Here is a 24,706-nt window from a genome sequence, read left to right on the forward strand (position 1 = left end):
TTCTTGAAATGTAGTAGCACTTCAGCGATGGCGTAATCCCAGCCAGTGTGATAACAGCGCAGACATTGCCAAAGAAGTCCACAGACCCGCCAGACCGGTGTGCTGTGAAAAGGGGGCGTGTTTAATGATTTTTCCAGGCACGTCTAGAGGTTTCCCAACCCAACCTGCTGAATATGCAGTGGGCGGCACGTAGCACGAGCAGCAAATGCAACGGCAACAAAGTCAGATCTTATCTTATCAGAGCCAAAACAAAAACATATAGTCCATATGCTTCAGCGGCAAGAATCGAATCGAATGGGATCGGGAATGGGAATCGGATGGGATCGTATGAGAGCGGCGGAGCAAAGACCCAAGTGGAGCCGAAAAAAGCAAAATGCTCGGCTGTCTGCGCATACATGTTACTTGAGCGCAGCGAGTGCCGCATTAAGTCAGTTTGGCTCGTTGTGCCAGAGCAGCAACAAGTGTCCCCCGCTATATCTGAATCTGAATCCAAATCCGAAACATAAGCTGTAGCTGCTGCTGAAACTGAAGCGCAACAAGTGCTATCCAGAGAAGAGTGCACTGGAGGGAGGCTGAGAGATAAATTCAAATTAGGTCGGCAATTTCATCAAATCAACAACAGTTGGGTCCAAGGAAACGGAGCGCAATAAATTAATTAAGACGGAGATAAAATTGCAACTGCATTTAGTTGCCAAGAGTGTTAGCGGGCAAAAGTGAAAGCGACTACAAACACAGGTGACAGAATGCTGCTCAAAGGTGCACAGCTGCTGCGATGCGGGTGAGTCTAATGGGATTCGGATTTTGTGGGATTGGCGGGAATCCAGGGTGGCGAGACCACGAAGCGATGTATTGACTGCTACCCGTTGGGTAAATACATTAGTCTTAGGAAAGTTCGAGAGATAATCAACCTGCAACTGTTAGGAAAACTACAGATACTAAAAGTTGTAGGAGGATGTTTAGGTATGCCATGGAGTTCAAAGGGATCCCAAATATCTTATCATTGAGTAATTTGTATCAACTGCTAATCAATCCATTTCTATCTACAATCATTTTGGCAGGGTAATTAATCTTATCACATTAAATATAACTTTATAAAATGAAAATATTTGTTATCTAACACGAATGTTGATACTGTATAACATATATAATTTGTTTTTTGTTGACTATTATTTCGATTTGCTGCTTATTAAAGTGTAAAACATCAGCAATAAATGACCAATAAATATTAAATGACATAATGATGTTGAAATGACGCTCTTCTTGGCTGATAATCTTAATTCGGCAATTAAATGTTCTACTAAAAAATTCATTAAATGAGATTGTATAATTCTTGATGATAAGAAAACAAAGGAAAATATAGCTTAAAGTTATTCAACAAATAATGTTAAATGTTAAAGTAAATGTTCTCAAAAAACGCATTTGATAAAGAGATAAAAAATAATTGTAATGATTAATGATTAATAATTATGAATCCTGAACTAATATACCCGCTAATTCCTTTCTAAAGGTATGCAAAAACATCTTAAATAACATTGTGTGGTCTACTTGACTTACAAGCCCTAAGGTTAATCCAACTTAGTATTTGCCATTCATTAGTAGCCTAACCTACCCCAACTAAGATATGTTACTGCTAGTTGTGATTCACTCTTATCGCATGGCGGGAAAATTCCATACTCTCCAAGTTGCTAAGCGTCCGTTACAATTTCATTCACGTAAACAAGAGACAAAGTCATCCCCAACAGCCCCGCCATCAATATCAATGTTAATGTCATCTATAAAGCTCCCAAGATCATTGCACTCGCCGCTATATATTCTTAATCTCTTAGGTGGCTGGGTTATTTGCATGCCTCTCTTTCTCTCTCTTTGGAAAAGCTTCAGTTTATTGTGATAGTAATTTTATGTTTACTCTTAAGGAAGATTAAGGATATAATCTTAGGTCTAGATGCTAAAATCAATTATTTTTCTATATATTAAGTTTTTTATATATTTTTTTTAAAGTGTATTAAACTTAAGGTGTTGCTTGTTGGATTCTTTTATTTCTTGTGGTGGTACAAATATTTCTCACTGCCTACTTTCAGGCGGCAGGTGATTGACCAAAGCCCCATAAGTTCCCTTTAGAGCCCCTATGTTTATGCAACACTTTTGTTCTTAAACATTTTGTTCAATGAAAAGCTTTTCTTTTCGATTCCCGCCTTTTCTTTTGTTTCGTTCTTTATCAGTGGCCCCCTTCTTTCTCAACCTCCTCCATCACCATGCCTTTTATTATTTTTGTAGTTTTGTTTTGACTCGTTTTCTCAGTATGCTCAAGTGTGTGTGTTTGTGATCGCTGGCAAGTTGTTCGACTGGCTCTGCCTTTCATTTCTTTGTGCGTATGTGTGTGAGCATGTGAGTGTGTGTGACGCCATTAGGCGGGCAAAATAAAAACAAAGCACTGCATGTATGGGTTTTTGAGGCCGCCTAGCAACAACGCCTCGAAATCTTTATCCGCCTGTTGACTGTTTTTACTTTTGGCTTCTGTTTTGATGGGGTGGCGTGTTTTGAAGTGTTTTCATTTTTGTTTTTCTTTTTGGCGATAAACCCACCCACTAAAAGCCAACTGCAGCAGCTCCAATTCAAGTTTTATTCAGTTGGGGAGGCATGTATCCAAGAGATACTTTTTCATTTCATGGAACTTCCATTGATGATAACCTTTAGACACAGCGACGGCGTCGAAGTAACAACAAAAATAAATAATATTATTGTTGACGAATCTATTTCTCAGGCCGAGCCCCTCGTTTGCGAAATTTGCCAAAGCAAAAAATATGTAGCCTTATTTATACAGGCGGGGAATGAAAACAATTTCTTAAATATAATATGTGTTAATTCTGCTTATCGGTTGGTAGAGACACGCGCCATTTCCGAAGGTTCCATCGATCAGCTGAACATGAGAAATAAGGCTCATATTTTGGTAATGATGTCATATCTGTTAATGGTTTGTTTACCACATATTCTCAGAATTCCCCAATAACTACTAGATAAGATTCCACGAAATAATGACGCTTTGTTTGCCAGCTTTTCATGAAAAATGAATCATTTTAAATAATTTCATTCATTGAACAAACTGCATTATAGCAATTACCAGAGCTCGCAAAAGTTTTCCAAGTAGACTTCACTCCATGTAGTTGATGGAATCAACCAGACTAGACAAACCATTACCTTATACACATTATACCACTCGTGGAGTACTTTAATCTAGAAATGTATACGTATTTCTATAGGGAAGCGTGGGCAGTCTGGGTTCGCTTATCAGTCGGTAAACAAAATACAAATTTAGCTGCTTCTATGCTATGGACTTTGATATGCGGTAATGAGCATTCTACTACAGCATTCCCTAAGTGCCTATAAACCATCCTCGAGACTGGATGCAATAAAATCCAGTTCGCACTGGGTTTCCTGCTAGACTTTCTGCGTAGTTTATGGACAATAGGAATTTATATGGGAACAATGCTATTTTAAAGAACAAGGAAGTCAGGAATCATTTGCTTACTCATGTTCTTTGTCATTTTTAAATATTTTCTGAATTAATATTAAGCTCTACTAGGAATTTTCAAAAGTCTGAAACGTGTGTTTACTTCAGATGACGTCTGATTGTAATCTTAGTAGCGGAAAACTTTGCATCTCGGGACTTGATAGGGTATTTTCCTCTAAACAAATCTAACGTCATAAGTCTAGGTAATAGCTAAAAACGTAATTTGATTTTAAGTAATAAAATATATATATAGTGTAGTTCAGTAAACTTGTAACTGAAATAGTATTTCCATTGACCAATTTTCCATCTCTGGTTTAAGTACCCATAAAAAGTCTGGCCACCACCCTTCGACTGGTCGACTGAATCCTCACACTGATAAGCCGCAGATTGTGGCTGCCCTTCGCCTTCATTTGATACGGGGTTCCTTCATTGGATCTAAGGCGAAGGGCCAAGGCTAATGAACCCGCTTCTGATGGAACCAGTTTCTTTATTTCGTCAGACTGCAAGTACAGTTTTTTGGTTGTGGAAAATCTGTTGAATCAGCTGACACCCCCGAATGACTGTTGCCAAGTGTTCTTTTTCTCGGGGGGACAATTCGTATCCCACAAACTATTAATAGAATGATATGTTCTTTTTCCAAATAAAAATTCACACACATACAGATAGCCGTAAAAACACGCGCTGCCTGAAAATTCAACGAATTTATTAAATGCGTATTTTTTTAAAAAAAAAAAACACAAATAAATGCGTAAACAAAAAGAAGAAGCTGATGAAGTTGGGAAATACACTTGGTAAATGCTTACTCATACGATTTCTTTACTTGCTATCAAGTTGGTAGTTTAGTTTGGTAGCCTTTTGGTAGAGCATGAGTACATGGCCAAAATAGAATGGTCACCATTTGTGGCGTCATTAGGGAGACGGTGAAGGGGAATCTACAGTTTGCCATTTCAAAAGGCCAGGGGAAATTCTCGAGACCATTCCGCGACATAGAAGATTGCTCTCTGTTATCTCCCAAAATAGCAACGAATACGCAGCGGATTTTCAGAATCCAATCGGGGCGCGTGTCCCTAATCAAATCCGAGGCGAGAACTCGAGTGCTGCTCAAATAATTAGCTGCCGGTGTCAACAGCGATAATAGACCGGTGCGATTTGGATTAAAGCGGTTTGTTTACCCATATGCTCTCTTATCAATATCAGTGCCATCATAAATATTGTCGGACTATTTGACTAGCATTTCACGACCAAACAAACTGCCAAATAAAGATCTCACACGCAAGAATCACGATAAAAGCCAGACGTTGGCCACAAAAAACCCACAACAAAAGCCAGTTAATATGATTAAATTAAACTCTAATTTTCATTCAATTTAGCAGTTTAATTGGCCATCTTCTACTGCCTTTCAGGGCTTAGAATTTGCAAAAGCCGAGACCGAGACATTGCGAGACATCGCTGGCTTTATCATTCACCTCACACGCCCCGGCCATGCAGACAACTTATGCTAATATAAACCAGGCCAGATTGGTCTACCTATCTATATACATATATATATATATATATATAATATGTAGAGCGTGTGGCGGAGAAAACTACGCAGTTCCGAAATTATAAAACATACATTAATTTGGGGGTATTTCTACTGTTCATCAGACATTCGACTGACGTCACAAGTGGGGCAACCCTGAGCGCGTGTAAACGATAATTCCGCTGGTGAGTTGGAGGCGGGGAATGACTAGACTTTGGACTCCATGTAACCGAAGCATTGTCTGGCATATGTGATTGAGTCTCTCACAACTCCGAGTCTCTGACCCACAGACATGTATCTGTGTATCTAGGTGATATCTACCGGAAACATGAGGTTCTACAGTGAGATACCACCACCAGAGTACCTGCTCTTTGCTTATCTGCAAAAAACCAAAACAGAGAGCACACAAAGATCAGTTGCTCATCCCAAGCCATGCCATGCCGTGCCGCAAAAAAAGATGATGAAAGATTGCATCATGCTGCCGGGGGAGCCCAAACTGGACCCGCTTCTAATGAAAGTGACGTGGGCTGGCCGCTACACGAAGGTTGGCTCGTATGGGGACCCCATTACCAGACATCCATCCATCTCTCTTTATCCCCTCCAGATCGCAGTGCGAAATGCGGCGAGCAAGTTTCTCGAGTTTGGAGCTCTCCAAAACCTGAACGACCAGACGAACAGCTGATCAGCCAGTTTGGTTGTATCTTTTTCTCATTGTTTTTGTTTGTATTTCGATTTTATTTGTATTCGTTTCTTTCTGCGGCACTGGCTCTTTTTCCAGCGGCGTTGCGTTACCGCTTAGAATTTGAAATTCACGTTACGAGGTCCGCCAAGGGGGTACAGTTGTGCTCGCTTCGGTTAGTCAGCTGTACGAATGGTGGTAGCTGTAGATAGAGTATCTCAAAAGGTCGTTGTGATTGATTAACGAAGTTGGTGGAGTGTCTTTCACTATCTGATAGCTATCAGTATCCTAACCTAGGTTAATATTGAGCAAAACTAAATTTTCTTTTTATTCTGAAGATATATAAGATTATGGAGATGAAACTATAGATTCTGATTCCATTATTCTGTATTAATGATAAATTTTACCCATTTCCGTTCTAGTTTGATCTCCCCACCACGGAGTTACAACTTCCGCCTGACCTGCCGCTTCCTCTCCGTTCAGTATGGAGATGCCAAAGTCCTTACCCCTGCAGTCAAGCAGTATGTGGAGAAGTGTGTGGATCTCTGCCAACCGGACAAGGTGCACATCTGCGATGGAACCGAAAGCGAGAGCAAGTTGCTCCAGGGACTCATGTTGAAAAAAGGAACCATCATTCCCTTACCCAAATACGACAACTGCTGGCTGGCGAGAACCAATCCAGCGGATGTGGCACGTGTGGAGGGCAAGACTTTCATCTCCACCGATAACAAAGAGCAGACAGTCCCGGTGACGGAAAAGGCCACTCCCGGAATGCTCGGCAATTGGATGGCGGAGAAGGACCTGCAGACGGCGATTCAAGAGCGATTCCCTGGCTGCATGAAGGGACGCACCATGTACGTCATTCCCTTCAGCATGGGTCCAGTGGGTTCACCTCTTTCCAAAGTCGGCATCGAGGTCACAGACTCTCCTTATGTTGTGGAGTCCATGAAGATTATGACTCGGGCTGGCAATCCAGTTCTGGAACACCTGCAAAGCGGGGATGGTCAGTTTGTTAAGTGTCTGCACTCGGTGGGTACGCCCAAAAGTGGTGTCCAGGCCATGCCTTCCTGGCCATGCGATCCCGAGCGCACCATTGTCCTGCACAAGCCAGCTGAGAATGAGATTGTGTCCTATGGATCTGGCTATGGTGGAAACTCACTGCTGGGCAAGAAGTGTCTTGCTCTCAGGATTGGAAGTACCATTGCCAAGAGGGAGGGCTGGTTGGCCGAGCACATGTTGATCCTGGGCATCACCAATCCGCAGGGTAAGAAGATCTACATAGCTGCGGCTTTTCCCTCAGCTTGTGGCAAGACCAATCTGGCCATGATGACACCAACATTGCCTGGGTACAAAGTGGAGTGTGTTGGGGATGACATCGCCTGGATGAAGTTCGACAAGAAAGGAGTTCTGCGGGCAATTAACCCGGAGAACGGGTTCTTTGGCGTGGCACCTGGAACCTCAAGGGCCACCAATCCCATAGCCATGGATACAATCTTTAAGAACTCAGTTTTCACCAACGTGGCATCGACATCAGATGGTGGGGTTTACTGGGAGGGAATGGAGAAGGATCAACTGAAGGGAGTGACAGTCACAGACTGGTTGGGTAAACTTTGGTCACAGGAGTCGGGAAAGCCGGCTGCTCATCCCAACTCCCGTTTCTGCACTCCAGCCTCTCAGTGCCCCATCATTGATCCCGCTTGGGAGGACAGTGAGGGAGTACCCATTTCCGCCATTCTCTTTGGAGGTCGTCGTCCTAGTGGAGTTCCTTTGGTCTACGAGGCTCGTGACTGGAAGCACGGAGTATTTATTGGAGCTGCCATGAGGAGTGAGGCAACTGCAGCTGCGGAATTCAAAGGCAAGGTGATCATGCACGATCCCTTCGCAATGAGACCCTTCTTTGGCTACAACTTTGGCGATTACCTGGGTCACTGGCTGAGCATGGAGCAGCGAGGCCAAGTGCCCAAGATCTTCCACGTCAACTGGTTCCGCAAGAGCAGCGAGGGCAAATTCCTGTGGCCTGGATTCGGAGACAACTCTCGAGTTCTGGACTGGATTTTCCGCAGGGTGGAGGGTGAGAATTGCTTTGAGGACTCTCCCATTGGTCGACTGCCCACCAAGGATTCCCTAAACTTGGAGAGTTTAAAGGAAAACATTGATCTCGAACAGCTATTCGATCTGCCAAAGGACTTCTGGGAGCAGGAGGTGAGTGCCATCGAGAAGTACTTTGAGGAGCAGGTTGGTCACCATCTACCAAGTGCCGTTGCCGACCAGCTGAGGGAGCTGAAGGCGCGTGTGGCCGACATGTGATGTGTTTGTTCCATAGGTTACTCCCTAATCTAAGACCCCCTTATTGCCTAAAATAAAACCAAACGAACGAGATTTTTATATAGCGAAATTCAACTTGTGGTTATTTGGGAACTTTGCGAATGCGAATGGGATTTGAATTGGAATTGGGGCGTGGCCTGGACGCGTGTTATCAGTGGTAGCCGGGGCGGAGGCCCGTCCGCAATTGGCGTAAACAAGCGTATAAATCCATAATGCCGTTTAACCTAACTTATCAACAGATCGACGCGATGAAAAACAAGCAAATAAAATGCCAGAAGAAGCCAAGAAACTTTATTAAACATTTTGTAGTCTTCTTTTCTTTTGGCTTGTTGGGTTGCCAAGGACTGATTGCCAACGCGTGGTGTGTTGTGTTCTTTGGGGTGCAAAGTGATAAGGCAGAAGAAGAAATAATGTCCGCTTTATTAGAACAAAAGACCTAAGAAGTCCAAAATCCATAACCCCAAAAGTAATTCCAATGAGAAGTTCAAATCGAATTTAGATCCCCTTAATGATGTTTTTCCTTTTGGAAAATTTTCCTGGTCGCCAGTACACAGATCCGGGTCTGATCTATATTTAGCTGAGCTCAGAGGCTCGTCTGCTGATAACCCGCCCGGCCATCCCACATCCCACATCGGTACCCAAACAGATCGCATATTGATTATGCATATATATTCAGCAGATCGATGATCGTCTATTGACGTAAATTCCAAATAAGCCCGAATCATCGAAATGTGCCAACCAACCAGGTATAGGGAGAGGTGAGAACAGGAGCGAAGCAGTTATAGTCTGAGGCCAAGTCCGAGTCTGAGTCCAGCAATTAGCGCCGATGATGAAGATTATCAGGCCGAACTAGAAAAACAAGTCCATAGTTTATAAATAAACCATCAAAAAATGCCAAGCAACGCGTGTAGACGAAAACGATTTAAATCGAAACTGGACTTGTCGTAAAGGGAATCCAAAAAGTGGGTGGGGGCAATGGCAGATGGTGGAGCCAAGGACCAAGGACCACTGGCTGACCAGGTTCCCTCGAAGGTCATTGGGTCTAGGCTAAGTGAGCGGTAAACGGAACCTGATTGGCAACGGTCTCAAGAAGCGAACCAAGGGGAAAATATTGTAAAAACTCCAAGTCCTAAAAACAGATTTGGCAAGCATAAACAAATTGTATTTTTAGAATTAAGATTCGTAAATATAAATGTTTGTAAAACCAAGAAGAGCACCTTTTTTTACTTGCAACTTTTCCGAATGAACTACCGCTTTTGGTGAATGTTTTTCTCTGAGTGGCGACCAGAGGATTCTGGTGCTTCTTGCTAACTGTATTGATGGTGGGGCAAAGTCACACCACCATTGGCACCTTCATTTCTCCTTCCCCAGAGACAAATACAGTAGAGGCCACATGACAGCCATTTGGGCTATGCTATTCTTGGAGCGCCACCAGAGTCACATGAATGCTGGCCTCCAAGGCGGCCATGGCCAATTGAGGAGGCCGGGACTCATCTGGTTGGCAAGGGGGGTTCGGATTAGCATACAAATTTTCCGTCACCGATTCGGCAAATAAGCGAAAGTTTTTTCGATTTGGCAAATGGCCAAAATGAGAGTGAGAGTGTATAGAAGACATGTGGCCGGTCGGTCGGTCAGCAGGCGTAGGAGGGCGCGTGTGGGCCTGCACTATTTCTATCTTAGGTTGCATCTCGTTGCAAGTGCAGCAGCTATATAGATGCATCCAGAACGTATACAGCTGCAGGGGGAAGACAACTGTCCATGAACTGGTTTCTATTTTCGTTCTATCACATAAAATCATAAACAGAATAATTAAATTAACAACGCGAAAGTGGCAAATACCAGGGTGTCGAAAATAACAACAAATGCTTATCAATGCAAACGCACTAGAAAACGTTTTTAATGCCACTCGAAAACAACAGTCTGCTGTTGCCATGTGGGGACATACCTACCCCATATATAAACATATATATATATATGCCTACATACTAGTATACCCCGGATTTCATAGCCCCCATAGCCCCATCGAGACTAGTGAAAAACCAAAACAATCGCCGAGCCTCCGCCGGCAGCCAATCAGCTTGTCCGGAGTTTGACCCTCTCGCTCGGTGATGCGATCGTAAACCCGATTCCGAGGCGATCGGCCCGACTTGTTCTAGTCGCCTCGATGGCGAGGCGTCGCCGGCTGGGTATATAAGGCCCCCGATCGTAGCAGTTGGCATCAGTTACTCGTGGACAGAGTAAATGGAAAGATCAAGTGAAAAGCCTACTTTCAGTGGTCTGAAAACCAAGTTGATCTTTGACAAAAAACTGTGGAAGAACATATGAACTTCAAGTCTTCGCCAGTCGAACAATACTTATTGTGATAATTACCCAATTGTGATAAGCAAAAGTGCCAAAAAAAACTAAACTCTTTTACGCTATCAAACGCGAAAAAATCCACAAAAATCTAACACAAATTATTCCAAAGTTTTCATTTTGAGAAAAACTCATAAACTAAACAACAAGCAAAATGCCTGAGCTCATTGAACAAAGCAAAATTATGTAAGTACTTAAAGAGGTCACTCGAAATGCATAAAATGGGGAAAGGGGATTTTAATGGCAATTAATATTTAATAAGCCAGAGCATTATTTGGGGCGCCACCATCGAAGCCACTTAATTAAATTGGAATTTTCATTTTGCAGCTCCGGCAATGTGTGCGGTCTGCCCCAGTTGCACAAGCTGCGCCAGGACAATTGCGGTCTGTACAGCCACATCCGTGGCATTCCCATCTCCTATGGAAATGTCGATTCACTGACCGCTGGCGTTCGCAGCTTTGTGGAGGAGGGTATCGCCATGTGCCAGCCCGACCAGGTGCACATCTGCGATGGCAGCGAGCAGGAGAATAAGATGCTCATCAAGAGCCTCCTCGAGGCTGGCACCATTGTGCCCCTGCCCAAGTACGAGAACTGCTGGTTGGCCCGCACCAATCCCGCGGATGTGGCCCGTGTCGAGTCGCGCACTTTCATCTGCACCGACCGCCGGGAGGAGACCATTCCCACTCCGGTTGAGGGAGTCAAGGGTGCCCTGGGCAATTGGATCTCGCCCAGCGATATGGATGCTGCTGTGAAGCAGCGTTTCCCCGGATGCATGAAGGGTCGCACCATGTACGTGGTGCCCTTCAGCATGGGACCAGTTGGATCCCCGCTATCCAAGATTGGAATTGAGCTCACTGACTCCGCTTATGTTGTAGCCTCCATGAGAATCATGACCCGCATGGGAGCCGCTGTCCTGCGCCAGCTGGCCAAGAAGGAGGAGTTCGTCCGCGCCCTGCACTCTGTGGGTGCCCCTGCTAACGGAAAGGTTGAGCAGCCTTCCTGGCCCTGCGATCCCGAGCGCACCATCATCCTGCACAAGCCTGCCGAGAATTTGATCGTGTCCTATGGATCCGGTTATGGAGGCAACTCGCTGCTGGGCAAGAAGTGCTTTGCCCTGAGAATTGGCAGCACCATTGCCAAGCGTGAGGGATGGCTGGCCGAGCACATGTTGATCCTGGGAATTACCGATCCCAAGGGAGAGAAGAAATACATCACCGCTGCCTTTCCCTCGGCCTGTGGCAAGACCAACTTGGCCATGTTGAACCCCTCATTGGCTGACTACAAGGTGGAGTGCGTGGGTGATGACATCGCCTGGATGAAGTTCGACTCGCAGGGAGTGCTGCGTGCCATCAACCCAGAGAATGGATTCTTTGGTGTGGCTCCTGGAACCTCAATGGAGACCAATCCCATTGCCATGAACACTGTGTTCAAGAACACCATCTTCACGAACGTGGCCTCCACTTCCGATGGCGGTGTCTTCTGGGAAGGCATGGAGAGCAGCCTGGCTCCCAATGTCCAGATCACCGACTGGCTGGGCAAGCCCTGGTCCAAGGATTCCGGCAAACCAGCTGCTCATCCCAACTCCCGCTTCTGCACCCCGGCTGCCCAGTGCCCGATCATCGATGGTGCCTGGGAGGATCCAGCTGGTGTGCCAATTTCCGCCATGCTCTTCGGAGGACGTCGTCCCGCTGGTGTGCCACTGATCTACGAGGCTAGGGATTGGACCCATGGAGTCTTCATTGGCGCTGCCATGAGGAGTGAAGCCACCGCCGCTGCCGAGCACAAGGGCAAGGTGATCATGCACGATCCCTTCGCAATGAGGCCCTTCTTTGGCTACAACTTCGGTGACTACGTCGCCCATTGGCTGAGCATGGAGAAGCGCGGCCAGGTGCCCAAGATCTTCCATGTCAACTGGTTCCGCAAGAGTGCCGAGGGCAAGTTCATGTGGCCCGGATACGGCGAGAACTCCCGTGTGCTCGAATGGATTCTGCGTCGGGTGAACGGCGAATCCTGTTATGTGGATTCGGCCATTGGACACATTCCTGCTGAGGGTGCCCTCAACTTGGCTGGCATGAAGGATAAGGTGGATGTGAAGGAAATCTTCTCGCTACCCAAGGACTTCTGGTCTCAGGAGGTCAAGGACATTCGCACCTACTTCGAGTCGCAGGTTGGAGCCGATCTGCCGGCCAGCATTTACAAGGAACTGGACGAACTTTCGGCCCGCATTGCCGGCCTTTAAAAAGGATCATCTAAGGCCAAACCGAACTTAAAAACATATATACCCGCCCCACATACCTATACCTGCTCAACATCCGTACTATCCCGTACTAACCCCACATACTCATCCAAGAAATGCTATCCCGTCGTATCCTATATCCCAATACCTTACTTGGTCGTTTCTCTAGTTTATAAGGCGAAGACTTCCAAACTATTTACTATTTATGTAAGCAGACTTAAGATTAGCAACTAAGGTGAACAAAGAAAAAACACATAAAAAAGAATAAAACAAGACGATTTTATAACCTATGAATTATTTGAGTATTTATTTAGCAGAATGAAACTTATTTCCAAGCTTAGGCAACTCTCCTTGTTGCTTAAGCCAACGAGCAAGCTTAGCTTAGTGCTGCTGTATAAATCAATTGTGGTGCCTTCAATGATGTACTGCATCCAACTATGGGGCTTGGCTTCGGACTCTAACGTCATGAAAGTACAAAGGATTCAAAACCGGGCGTTGCGCATGATTTCAAATGCGCCTTGGTACGTTAGAAACAAATCCCTAGAAGATGACCTCCACATTCCCTCTATTAGGGAACAGATAAACAGGCACTCAAGTCGGTACAATGATCGTCTCACAGCTCACACAAACTACTTAGCTTCTTCGTTGGTTAATGCAACTTTCAGAAGACATCTAAAGCAAAGGCATCTAGCCGATCTCTGGACAAGAGGACGCCAAATTTCTCTAGTCCTAAAGCAGTAATCTAGCATTAGCATTTAGCATTGATCTCTGGTTATCTAGTTATAAGAAAAAGAATCAAACTTGAGAGGTATACATACATAGGGCTAAAATATATATCTTTTTTTAGCTAAAAAATATATATAGGTAATATGTATATTGCAAAAAATATTTGCTTAAAAATTCACACAAATTCATTCGTTCTTTTTATTATTAGTGTTAAAATCATAAAAACGAAAACCAAATTAGAAAAATTGGAAAAACACAAACTTGTTTGGGAAGAATCATCATTTAAATCATGACTTTTATATTAAATGATAGCATTTAAAAAGTGTTAATTGAAAAGTGTGGCGTCTTTGTTTAGACCAACTCAATTTTTTGGTATTCAAAATAACAAAACACGTCTTTGACTTTGTGGAAGTTACAGAATGGAACCGCATTTAATTGATTAGAAATTATTTTTTAATATTTAAGTAAATAGTAATTTAAGCTTTAAATAATAAATAATATTTAACATATATTGCTATTAAATTATATAACATAAAACCGTTAAATGATTTCCCAATCAACTCCTGCACTGACAGAATAACAGCCATTGCATTTGTTAGCTTTCACCGGCTCCGTTTTCCAGCCGAATGGAAAGTCGTGAAAAGCTTAGCCAGCGAAGCTTTTCCAGCACTTCGGATAGACATGGGAATCGGGAGCTAGGAAAATGGCAACCGAGATTCGAGGGGAACCACAGTTCAGGTCGAGCAGCCGCTGCCGCAGCTTCGTCCGGGCGGAAGTTTGTAAGAGCAGCAGTTGCCAGCGGAAACGGAAGTGCAGAAAGGCCCGAACGGCTGGCCGTGCAAACTGTTGCTCGTCGGTGTGTTGGTGTTTTGTGTTTGTGTGTTGTGTGCGTCGGCATTGGTGTACCAGTATCGGTGTGCTGGTGTTGTGTTTGTGTTTAGTGGCATTGTTGGTGTTGGACAATTAGCAAAGTTGCTATAACAGACCGAATTATCCGACAAATTTGATGAAAATGGTAAACATTAAACTGTAATGCGGCACGCGGAGTAAAAGTGAGTTTAAGTCTGTCTCGGTGTATGTTTTTGTGTGTGACTGGGTGTGTGTGTGTGTGGGTGGCACTTTGTAAGCTGCGATTTGACATGTTGATTTATGCGCTGCTCTCACTTTGCCCCCAAACGGCAATTGCCACCCAAAAGCCCGCCTTCACCAACAGGGATTACTCGTGTCCTGTGTCTCTTTTAACACCACTTCGTCCTTTATATACATACATACATATATACACCCCCCCCTCACTCACTCTCTGTTCCTGCGGCACTTGTTGCGCGCTCACAGGACATTCGCTTAATTGCTAATCCTCGCGCCCAGACGCGTCTAATTACACGTAAGTTTGCACCATTTCTGTCTATCCAACGACATCACTTTGCCCACCCGCTGGCCGTTTAAAGTGCAAATTGGCAGCCGCTTTGGGGCACTGAATGATGAGGAATAGGAGTTGGGGGTAGTAGGGTAGTGGGGTAGTGGGGTCCGAAGGGTAGTTAGTTGAAAAACGGCCCGGAGGTCACTTAATATGCCATCAACATGAGATTTGCACAAATGGCCCCGGCCTCAAGAATTATGTGTTGCAATAAAATCGATGCGGGGGCGGCGCTTTGAGACTCAAGTGGCGGCTAATGACCAACTTGCGACGTGACTTTGGCCAGGATTTGTAATTTGCGAACTGACCAGCCCAGAACCAGTCTTCCATCTTCCCCTCTCTTCGTACATACATATATTCCTAGATCTTAAGTGTTTTATGGACTTTCCTTGTTTGTGTTGTACACACACTCAGTTTATTTTTACAGCAGAGACAAGGGGTGAAAGTGCTCCATTGGCTTGGCTGTTATGGTAGGCTAGTAGGTAGGGAGAGAGTAGGGATAGTAAGGGATCGGGATGGTGGGGTGGTGTTAACTATGCGTTTAACGGGTGCGGGCTTAATTACAAGCAAAGTTTACCAAAGGGTTGTCCGGCCAACTTCTTTATGACGCGGTAGAGGCCTGCAACTTAATGACGGTCCGTGCAGGCAGGGTCATTACTCTAGCCACCACGGATGGGGTATGATGTTGGTCGGGTACGGTGGCCATAAAGGCCAAAAAGGAAGAGCCGTGGACGGGAAAATGGAAAGCGAAATGCGGAAAAGGTGCCAGTGGTGGTGGTAGTGCCATTGCCAGTGCAGGCGAACCCGAAGCCATAAACCTGATTGAAGCCCTCGCCCACGCATTGCCATTTGTATATGCAAATGCAGCTTAACCCCAACCAAATTATCCACACATCCGTTCATGCCTTGCATAACTTATGGACACAGGACGCTTCTCGGTTTAAAGTCAATGAAATCCATCAATAATTCAATCTGCACCCAGGACGAAGGACTCACATTTCTCTTTATAATTCAGAAATCTGTAGCAATTATTATCTTACACAAGCTTACCTTTTCTCGGGTAGCCCAAGGACCCCAGGACCCTCGCCAAATACAATAAGCTGGCCGAAATCTCCCAAGGCCCCCCCTCTTTGGCCTTTATGCATACACAATTCCGCAATGAAAATACAAAAAAAAAAAAGAAAGGAAGACCGAACTACTGAGGATTTGAATGCGTCCAAAGAGAAACGACAGATATTCCTATTGATTTGTTGTCTGCAGATTTTTGCAAAGCCAAAAGCTGTTGGCCAGAGCGAGAAAGAGCCAGCCAGGTGAGCCCTGGACTCTGGGCCACTTTTCCATCAACATTTTGTTATCATCCTCGAACCATATCCCCCCAATCCATCCCCATTCGGTCCGTTTGGTTCGATTCGTTGCGGTGGCAACACGCCATTATATTACGTGAAATGCAAAATACAAAAAAAAAGTAAAGGAAAAAATGGGAAAAACTGGGAATACCGAGAAACGAAAAGGTAACGGAGGTAGAAGAGAAACAACAAGTTGCCAAACACTTGAATCAATCACTCGAATAATTGATGCCTTGTAAGTGGTATTTACCCAAAGATTGTCTCAAAGATTCGTGCGCTTAAATGAAAACTTTTAAACGAAGAACTTTCCAGTTCATGAATATGCAATGAAAGTTATTCAACTCAGTCTGCCCGAAAATTTAATAACTTTCGAAGGAAAATGTTATTCACAAATATTTATTTGCATATAATAAAATTAAGCTGGACAGACTTTCTGTGTTTTCTTTTCTTTTAAGCAAACAAAATAACCGAAATTCCTAAGAATTTAAGCTCGTCTAGCAAACTTTTGATGTTGAATTTTTCGTATCAAGTGCCTACACCTTGATATAAATACCTTGGTAATTTATGCAGATTCTTTGGCATTATATTTAGCTTAGCTTTGAGCATAATTTTCAATCTTAAGCTGATTATCGAGTTAACCCTCTTCTCATTTGTCATTTATATCTGTAAGGCATCCTGCCATGTACTTTTCAAGTCATTAAGGTTGCTTATTAGACCTTAATAAAGTTATTAACTTAAATATGAGCAATAATTGTTAACAATGATAATGAATGAATGATAAATACTTGTAGTAACTAGCAACTTATATAACAATTTACTTTGGGAATTCAGAAAGTTCACTTCAGTTAACCCTTTTCATAATGAAAACTTATTCTTAACTATCCAAACTCTGTATAACTCATACAAAATCCACCTAAAGTTCCCTTGACTATAGTCCAAACAAGTTACACTTCCCTGTCGAACCAGACCACAAAGGGCTCGCAACCAACAGGTAAACTACCAGGTATGCTGCGACCGTTATTCCGGACTATTTGCTTTGCCGTATGGGCACGTACTCACGCAATACGGATGTGTGTGGGTGCCACGGCTATTTGTACACACGATAGATAATAATGGCCCGCAGGTCGGACGTGAGCCAGCAGCAGTAGAAAGTGGAAATTCGAATGAGCCACGTGTGTCCACGGGGGAAAAGCCCAAGTGGGGCTAACAAGAGCAAAAACTGCAACATATGTACGATATGCAACGGCAATGAGATAGTGAAGTTGCTCATGTAAGTGCAACAATCGCCACTGGGGAGTGCAGCATCGTAAAACTAAAGTGCTGGCCAACTTAAACCCCATTTGCCATGCATGGAAAAGCACTTGCCGTCTGAATTAGAGCTACACAGAAATGGCCAACACTTGCTGTCTGTCGTCTTCTAACCAAGTCATAATCAAGTCCGATGGCGCCCAAATGTAGGCAACAGTTCGCGTACCAAAACGCCCACTGCGGCGATTCGTGGCCACCAAAGTTTAATAGCTGCAAGACCAACTCAATGCTGGCAAATCCCATTAGGAGAGAACTTTGTTACCAGGCCCAACACCAACATGAAGTTTCCCGCAAGCGGATTGTTTGCAACTTTTGCATAAGTTAGCAGCAGGCTGTGGGGTGTGTGAATGTGCTGACAGCTTGTGGGTGGGATCTGGGGATGCGGATGTGGAGCGATAATAGGGGCAGCCACTTACGCCACCGTCTCCATCCATCCGACCAAGCGTTGGAGAACGCACATTTAACAATAATTGCCAGGCCAAATAGAGCACTTCCCTTCCTCTGGTCTTCCTGCCCTCTGACCAAAGTCGGGAAATGACTTGCGGCCATAACATTTCACCGCCCTCTTTTGCGGTCGACTTTTGTGGCGAGTGGGCGCGGCAGGCTTTATATGATGACCGGCTCCTATTGCCCGCTTTTCATTATTTTGATTAAATACAGATAAAGCCATAAATTATGTTTACTTTGTGCCCATTTGGGCAATGCCCCGGACGGTACGGGACGCACTTTTCTCTGATGAGTAATGGCCCATGATATTTACACATGAGTTGGCCATCAGCGGGTCGTTCCCATCTCATCTAGTCATCTCATCATTCTGCTAAATGCACGGGAAGAAATTGATATATTTTTTAGTTAACAAGGAGAGGAAAGTATATCAACCAGACAAGAACACGAGCTTCTAGTAGATATTCTTTATTTCTTTTTCAAGATAGGATAAAATAAACTAATATATTATTATAAGGCCTCAGTTTAAAAACATTAACAATAGTTTAAGTTCTCTAAGTGCATGGTGAAATTTATCTTCCTCTGCACAGAAGTCCTGAAATGGCACAGCAACAGCGCAGTTGGGACGAAGGAGCCGTCGGAGGAGGTTCCTATGGCCATCCCCACTCCTCCCATCACAAAGTACCTGCACGAGCTGCCAGCAATCCTTTGCCCTGTAAAGGAGCCACTCCCAAAATGCCCAGGTAAGAGTAACAAGCATTCTCTAGAAAAAAAAGTTTTAGATTTAGAACCCCAAACAGGCAATACCATGGAGCTCCATCACCGGGTTATAGCTATGGTGGATATGAGACCCCACGGAGTCCCAAAATCACGACCACCTTTGCCCAGGATAGCTGCGATGATGCTAGTAGCTCCACCCCGAGCTCATATTATCAGACACCTCCTTCAGGATCAATAGATGATTCGGCCTCTTTGCTCAGTGGACGGACCACTGCTCGCAGTCCCAAGTCTCCGTGCCAGTTCGTCTTCGATGCAGTGAGTCCCAGCCACGGGCGGAAGTTTGAGTACTACGAACCCATCTCACCCGACGATGGAGCCCTGTATTACGATCCACCCAGTTCGCCACGACGTCAGGGCTCCAAGAAGTTGATGAGGACAAAGACACCGCTAGATCCGGTTCCTCAGTTAACGACAACCGGAGTGGATGAGAGTATGGCAGTGGCCATGGCCATGGGAGGCGGAGGATACAATCAAGGGGGACTTAACAAGCGGCAGCGGGATGAATGGGAACTGCCGGTCATCAGCAAGATCGAGGCAAGAAATCTCAGCGCAGCTGCATCCGCTGCAGGAGCAGGATCGGGTTCGGGTGGTGGAAACTATTACGGTTTAAAGCGTGATTCCTGCGTCACTGACTGCACACAGCTATCCATGGAATCCGGTGAGACGGGCACCCAGCATACCAACAGCACCATGGTGACCCACACCACCACCAGTTTTAGCTTTACGGAGCCGGAAATGGAGCAAGAACCTGGACAGCCGCAATCGCATCGCCAACGCCGCCATGCCATCAACATCACCTCCAATCCCGGCTACCAGGTGCTGCACAGCTCCCATTCCACCCTGGATCGTACCTGTTCCGATAGCGTTGTCTCACTGCGCTATCGCAAATCCACCAGTGACCTGACCCAAGATGCTGACCACGAGTTGAGTGGCTGCAAGCCCAACAAGCCGAAGCCCCATGTGGAACACAAACCCCGGCGCAGGGGCAGTTCCAAAGGCGGATTGGCCTACCTGGCCAGCCGTCGGAGTTCTCGGGAATCGATGAAGAGCGCCTGCTCCAATGCCTCCATTGTTTCGAATGACGATGTTGGACCTTTGGCCTTTCAGAGCTCCAATCGCGGTCGCCAGCGCAGAACTTCGAACTTTCTCGAGTTGCCAGGTGAGGGTGTTCTTGTTTTTCATATCTTTCGTTGATAAGGTATCTCCATAATTTAATCAATCAAAAGATAAGGAAGTGTGATAAAAAATATTAAATCTGGTTTGAGTATGTTATGGGTTACGATATGTTAACACAAATTTTAAACATTTACCTTTAATGGAGAAGGAATTTCAAATTTAACAACCTAAACTGGGACTTCCTTTTACCCATTTTAGTTCCTGACCATGTGCGTCCGCGTGTCTGCTCTCTGCCAGAGCGACCGTACAATCCGAGGGCCAGCGATGATCTATATCGGCTGCGTCACTTCTCCATCAGCAAAGGCAATGTCGTGAACTGTGGCGACTCGATAATATCGCGGAGATCACGGAGCAACACCAGCGTGAACTCAACGAATAGCAGGGCCAGTGAGCGGTCGCCCTTCGAGGGAAGCTGCTGTGGGGCGGGCTACGCCAATGTGGACTCCTTGCCAGCGACACCAGATGACTCGGAGAACTTGGATCCACCTCCGCCGGCCCGCTACCGCGTTGTGATGCTAGGCGATGCCGGAGTGGGCAAGACGGCGCTGGTCAATCAGTTCATGACGTCGGAGTACATGCATACCTACGATGCTAGCCTGGGTAAGTTGTATTCCAAACTCGGTCCCGGTCTCGGTCCCGTTACCCCGGGGATGATCCGCGGAGCGCAGTGAGTAGCCGAGTTACCCCTAGCTGGAACTATGTGTGTGCTTGACCCCTAGCTTCCCGGCTGCCACTGGCGTCTTTAGAGTTTAATTCTGATCTGAGTTTTAGACGACGAGTTCGGCGAGAAGACGGTGAGCGTGCTGCTGGATGATGAGGAATCGGACATGGTATTCATCGACCATCCCAGCGTAGAGATGAGCGTCGAGAACTCACTGTCCACCTATGAACCCCATGGCTGCGTCGTTGTCTTCTCTGTGGTGGATCGCAGCTCCTTTCGCGTGGCCGAGGAAATCATCAATTATCTGTGGCAGGAAAACTATACCAAGGACAAGGCCGTCATCCTGGTAGGAAACAAGGCGGATCTGGCCCGTGCCCGGCTTATCACCTCACAGGGTAAGTCTGTCCAGGGGTCTTAATTATGATGGCTTGATTTCATTTTCCCCTTCCCAATTCACTTTTGCTTCCCTAAAGAGGGCAAAGCCCTGGCCGCCTCACGCGATGCCAAATTTATTGAGACGTCCAGCGGCATACAGCACAACGTCGATGAGCTGCTCGTCGGCATATTGAAGCAGGTGAGTCAAAGGTGTTGGTGGTCAGATGGTTAGGCGGTCATGTGGCCAGAAGTGGTAGTCAGCGATGGTAAAGGTAGTAAGCTGGGGCTGCGGTTATTGGGGCAAGGTGCGAACCACACGCAACCCACCGATGCATGGCGAAATTGTGCAGGAAATGGAGTTAAATGGATTTGCCACGCTGCCGGGGAATGGGCTGTGTTTTCGGGTTGGGTTTCGCTCGGCCTGCTTCCGGATCGGCTCACTAATTAATGAAAATGGTGCGGTGAACGGGGCCAAAAGGAAACTTGGTCAACTAACCAGATTGGCTGAAGGGTATTATTATTAAGCTCGGAATGGGATATTTCCGGTTCTATTGGATTAGGCAGAACAATTACTAAAGAAAATATCAGATGAAATTCAGAGATTAGAAATATATTACGATTTCATAGACTATATTAAAATATTAAGCTTTGAAGTGCAAAATTTCGTTGAGAATTTTATAGAAATTAGTAAACATTTTTATAAAGATTATATCCTGGACTAATAAGATTTTTCTATCTTTAAACTCCTGTATGTAAAACTTAATTTTTAACCCATTTTATATATATTTTCACATTTTAACCCTCTGAACATAGATGCGCCTGAAAGAAAAGCGAGAGAAGAAGGCCACCGCCTCGAAAATGAAGACCTCTCGCACCCACATATCGCTGCACTTGGCCAAGGAGCTCCTGCAGAAGATTTGCCTCAGTGACATATCCAAGTCGAAGAGCTGCGAGAATCTGCATGTGCTATAAAGATATTCCACTGGCGAAACCCAATCACATATGCTGAGCCCACCCAGATGTCTTCTTCCTTTCCCGTTTCGCCGGCATTCCTGGGGTGAAATTATGCCACAAAACTGTATACAAAAGAGAAATTTTTATCAAAAGCGGCTGCCGGGCGGAATATTCCAAATGCCATTCAAATTGGACCGCAAGAGGCTGGCGGGGATGTGTTCATCTCCTTTGTTGTGCTCCGTTTATTAAAAGTTTAATGCCGGGTCTTGGATTTCGGCAAGTCATTGGCTGTGGTCAGGCCTCCAGATTCGGCGATACGCCTATCGTCGTGTTTATGGCGGATGTTTTTGGTTCGTCTTATCGCCACCAGACGCACCTCCAAGTGGATGGCGAAGGCCGGATTGATAAGAGCCGATCCAATAATCCAATGATCCGATGAACCAGCAACCCAGCAAGGCGTGTGCAACCTCCAAGCCCAAAACAGAAACCCGCTGAAGGGGGCGGGTCTCTCACAATACTACTTAAAACAGTATAAATATATTTATAGGTGTATATTTTAAATGCGTACTCGCATATACATATTATGTGTTCCATTGCGAATAACTTCAATTCCAATAATGTGCTGTCAATTGAACGCTACGAAACGCTTAAGAGGAGCAGCCCCCCAAAGGACGAGAGAAACTTTATAGATGTTGATTTATGTATACACATAGTGGCCATAAGCATCATATATATATACCATATATGTATACACGTGACCTATATCGGATAAGTTTATTGTCTAGGCTAGGGTTACTTAACGCTCCACCTGCTTCGCAAAATAATTCTTCCAATTGACGAAAATCTCATATCGGAATGACTGTTGAATGTTGACTGTTGTTAGTCTAAGCCAAGAACAAATACCATTTAATCAAAGTACTTCACTCATACGTTACTACGAGTATATAGATGTATTCTTACGTGTACCTATACTATATATATATACATATATTATATATTTAAAGACAACATATACATATATATATATACATGGAACTTCTAACACTTCTGAACTCATACGCTTATATTTGAAAAATACCTTTTACAAAATGCGAAAGGCAAGCAAAAACAAACGTAACTCTAACTATTTTCATACGCAAACTTACACATTAGATGGGGGATTTGGAATGGGTTTGAAGGCCTGTCCTGGCCTGGTCTAGGCTGCCATAGCCTGGCCGGGCAACATAACAGGCTCGTCCAAAAGTCGAGCACTCGACAGCTGTGCACTCATGTTTGCTCTACCCCCCTTCCTTCCGCCTCACATCATCCACCTCCACCGCTCTCCTTTCTGTCGAGTGCACTTTATCATTTTTAACATTTAGCAAACAAAACACAAACTTGCTCCGGCGAAAGTTTTAATTTGCAAAAACGCAGGGCCTGGCCTGGCTGGCGAATTCGAATATTTCCCAGCCGCATTCCTCAAATCTGTGGCAATCTGCATCGCGCATACGCCGTGTGTGTGTGTGTGTCAGCATCAGGGTCGCGGCTTTAATTTGATTTGCTAATCAAATCGCTGAGGATATTTGTACCGAAATCGAATCAGAGCCAGCTATAAACTCCCACCGAATTTATTGTGTAATGCTATTAAATAAACAATGTATTCTAAATGAGATTTTACTGCTACCATTTAGATCCAAAAGTTGGCTTAAAGCGTAGCTATAAAGATAACCAAACCAGACATATACCAGATATATATGTATGTAAAGATCGATGTATATTTATATTTTTCCAAGGCAAGCTGAGAGACAAAGCAAACTGCGACAGCGACTATACAACTGAAGGGAACCCCCGAAAACAAAGAAAACAATTTTGTGTTGCATAGTGTAATCCACAAATGTACGCTTTCGCCTGTCAACGAGATGAGGCAGCAGAAAAAAACAAATTAATTAGAGTACACGGAGATAAAATCCGATTTCTTGTTTGGTGTGTATAACTTTCCTCAGCCCCTCCCCTCCCCTTCCTGCCCTTAAGACTCTCTCTTTCGATCTCATCATCCGATAAATAAAGGACAAGGACGCTCTGTAACTAAGTTGTGTTTCTTTTCATTGGTGGGCGAGCAGGGGTGAGGGGGTGTCAGGGGGCTGCAACCGCACCACAGTCAATGCCAAGTCATGCGACTGGTACTGAAGTCCCAGCATCCTCAGATCTCAGCTGTTGCGCACTTGCGGTTCATTAGGGCGTAAAAGGGGGGAGTGGTAAATGTGTTAAGTGCCTGTTGTCAATCGCACCCAAAACTTGGCCGGATTTCACGCTCCTGCGGCAAGAAAAACACTCCCAACACAATATTAGTTTTTCGTAGAATCAATCGCCAGTTGTTGGGTTGCCCGTAATTAACTTACGCAGAAGTCGGGCGATGCTGTTGAAAAGTTGACAATCCGGCTCTGATTGATGGCCAGAATCATGGGATGGCATCTCTTTGCATGGCAACCTCTCTCGCTGCCTCAGATATATCTGGGAAACTTTGATGGCTTGCCGTTTGCCGCTGCTTGTCGACCCCGCCACCTGCTGCTTGGGGGTCTCATAATTTTAATGAGCTTATTTTATTATATTTAACGCACCAAGGAGCCGCCGCCCGAGATTATCCTGCAAATGGTTCCCTTTTGAACAGAGATTGTTTCTCTTTACCTTCGCCTTCATTCCTCGGCCGTCCCTGGAGCCGGAGCCCGGACTCAAATCAAACTAATTCCAAGTTCAATAAACAAGCCTAAATGAATATCCCCGGCCCGGGAGCTGCCATTCCTTAATCAGCACCAACCTCCCGGGCAGTGTAAATTCTTATGAAAATAAGCAACGTTGGCATTGGGTAGCGGAAGTCATTGAGGGATCCAAGGATAGCCCATGACCCTGCTCCTCCTGCA

The 24,706-nt window shown here is 45.0% G+C and overlaps 3 protein-coding genes across 5 annotated transcripts; all 3 read left to right on the forward strand.

The window, feature by feature from the left end:
- Positions 1-355: 355 nt before the first annotated feature.
- Positions 356-8,104, forward strand: LOC108112982 (phosphoenolpyruvate carboxykinase [GTP]). The gene is made up of 2 exons (XM_017223390.1): positions 356-778; positions 6,132-8,104. The coding sequence occupies exons 1-2, from the start codon at positions 744-746 to the stop codon at positions 8,014-8,016; spliced, it is 1,920 nt and encodes a 639-aa protein (XP_017078879.1). The 5' UTR covers positions 356-743; the 3' UTR covers positions 8,017-8,104.
- Positions 8,105-10,238: 2,134 nt separating this feature from the next.
- Positions 10,239-12,915, forward strand: LOC108113016 (phosphoenolpyruvate carboxykinase [GTP]). The gene is made up of 2 exons (XM_017223438.2): positions 10,239-10,575; positions 10,717-12,915. The coding sequence occupies exons 1-2, from the start codon at positions 10,544-10,546 to the stop codon at positions 12,626-12,628; spliced, it is 1,944 nt and encodes a 647-aa protein (XP_017078927.1). The 5' UTR covers positions 10,239-10,543; the 3' UTR covers positions 12,629-12,915.
- Positions 12,916-14,129: 1,214 nt separating this feature from the next.
- On the forward strand, positions 14,130-23,873 carry LOC108113310. 3 transcript variants are annotated; one of them, XM_017223863.2, is made up of 7 exons: positions 14,130-14,403; positions 18,454-18,606; positions 18,664-19,802; positions 20,018-20,419; positions 20,591-20,875; positions 20,954-21,054; positions 21,669-23,873. In XM_017223863.2, the coding sequence occupies exons 2-7, from the start codon at positions 18,464-18,466 to the stop codon at positions 21,825-21,827; spliced, it is 2,229 nt and encodes a 742-aa protein (XP_017079352.1). In that variant the 5' UTR covers positions 14,130-14,403; positions 18,454-18,463; the 3' UTR covers positions 21,828-23,873. The 3 variants fall into 3 exon arrangements, with proteins under 3 accessions (XP_017079352.1, XP_017079354.1, XP_017079353.1); XM_017223864.2 differs by lacking the exon at positions 14,130-14,403 and adding an exon at positions 17,287-17,381; XM_017223865.1 differs by lacking the exons at positions 20,954-21,054; positions 21,669-23,873 and having other exon boundaries at positions 20,018-20,642.
- Positions 23,874-24,706: the final 833 nt, after the last annotated feature.

Source organism: Drosophila eugracilis, unplaced genomic scaffold (genome assembly GCF_018153835.1).
Source record: "Drosophila eugracilis isolate 14026-0451.02 unplaced genomic scaffold, ASM1815383v1 contig_90, whole genome shotgun sequence".
NCBI lineage: Eukaryota > Metazoa > Arthropoda > Insecta > Diptera > Drosophilidae > Drosophila > Drosophila eugracilis.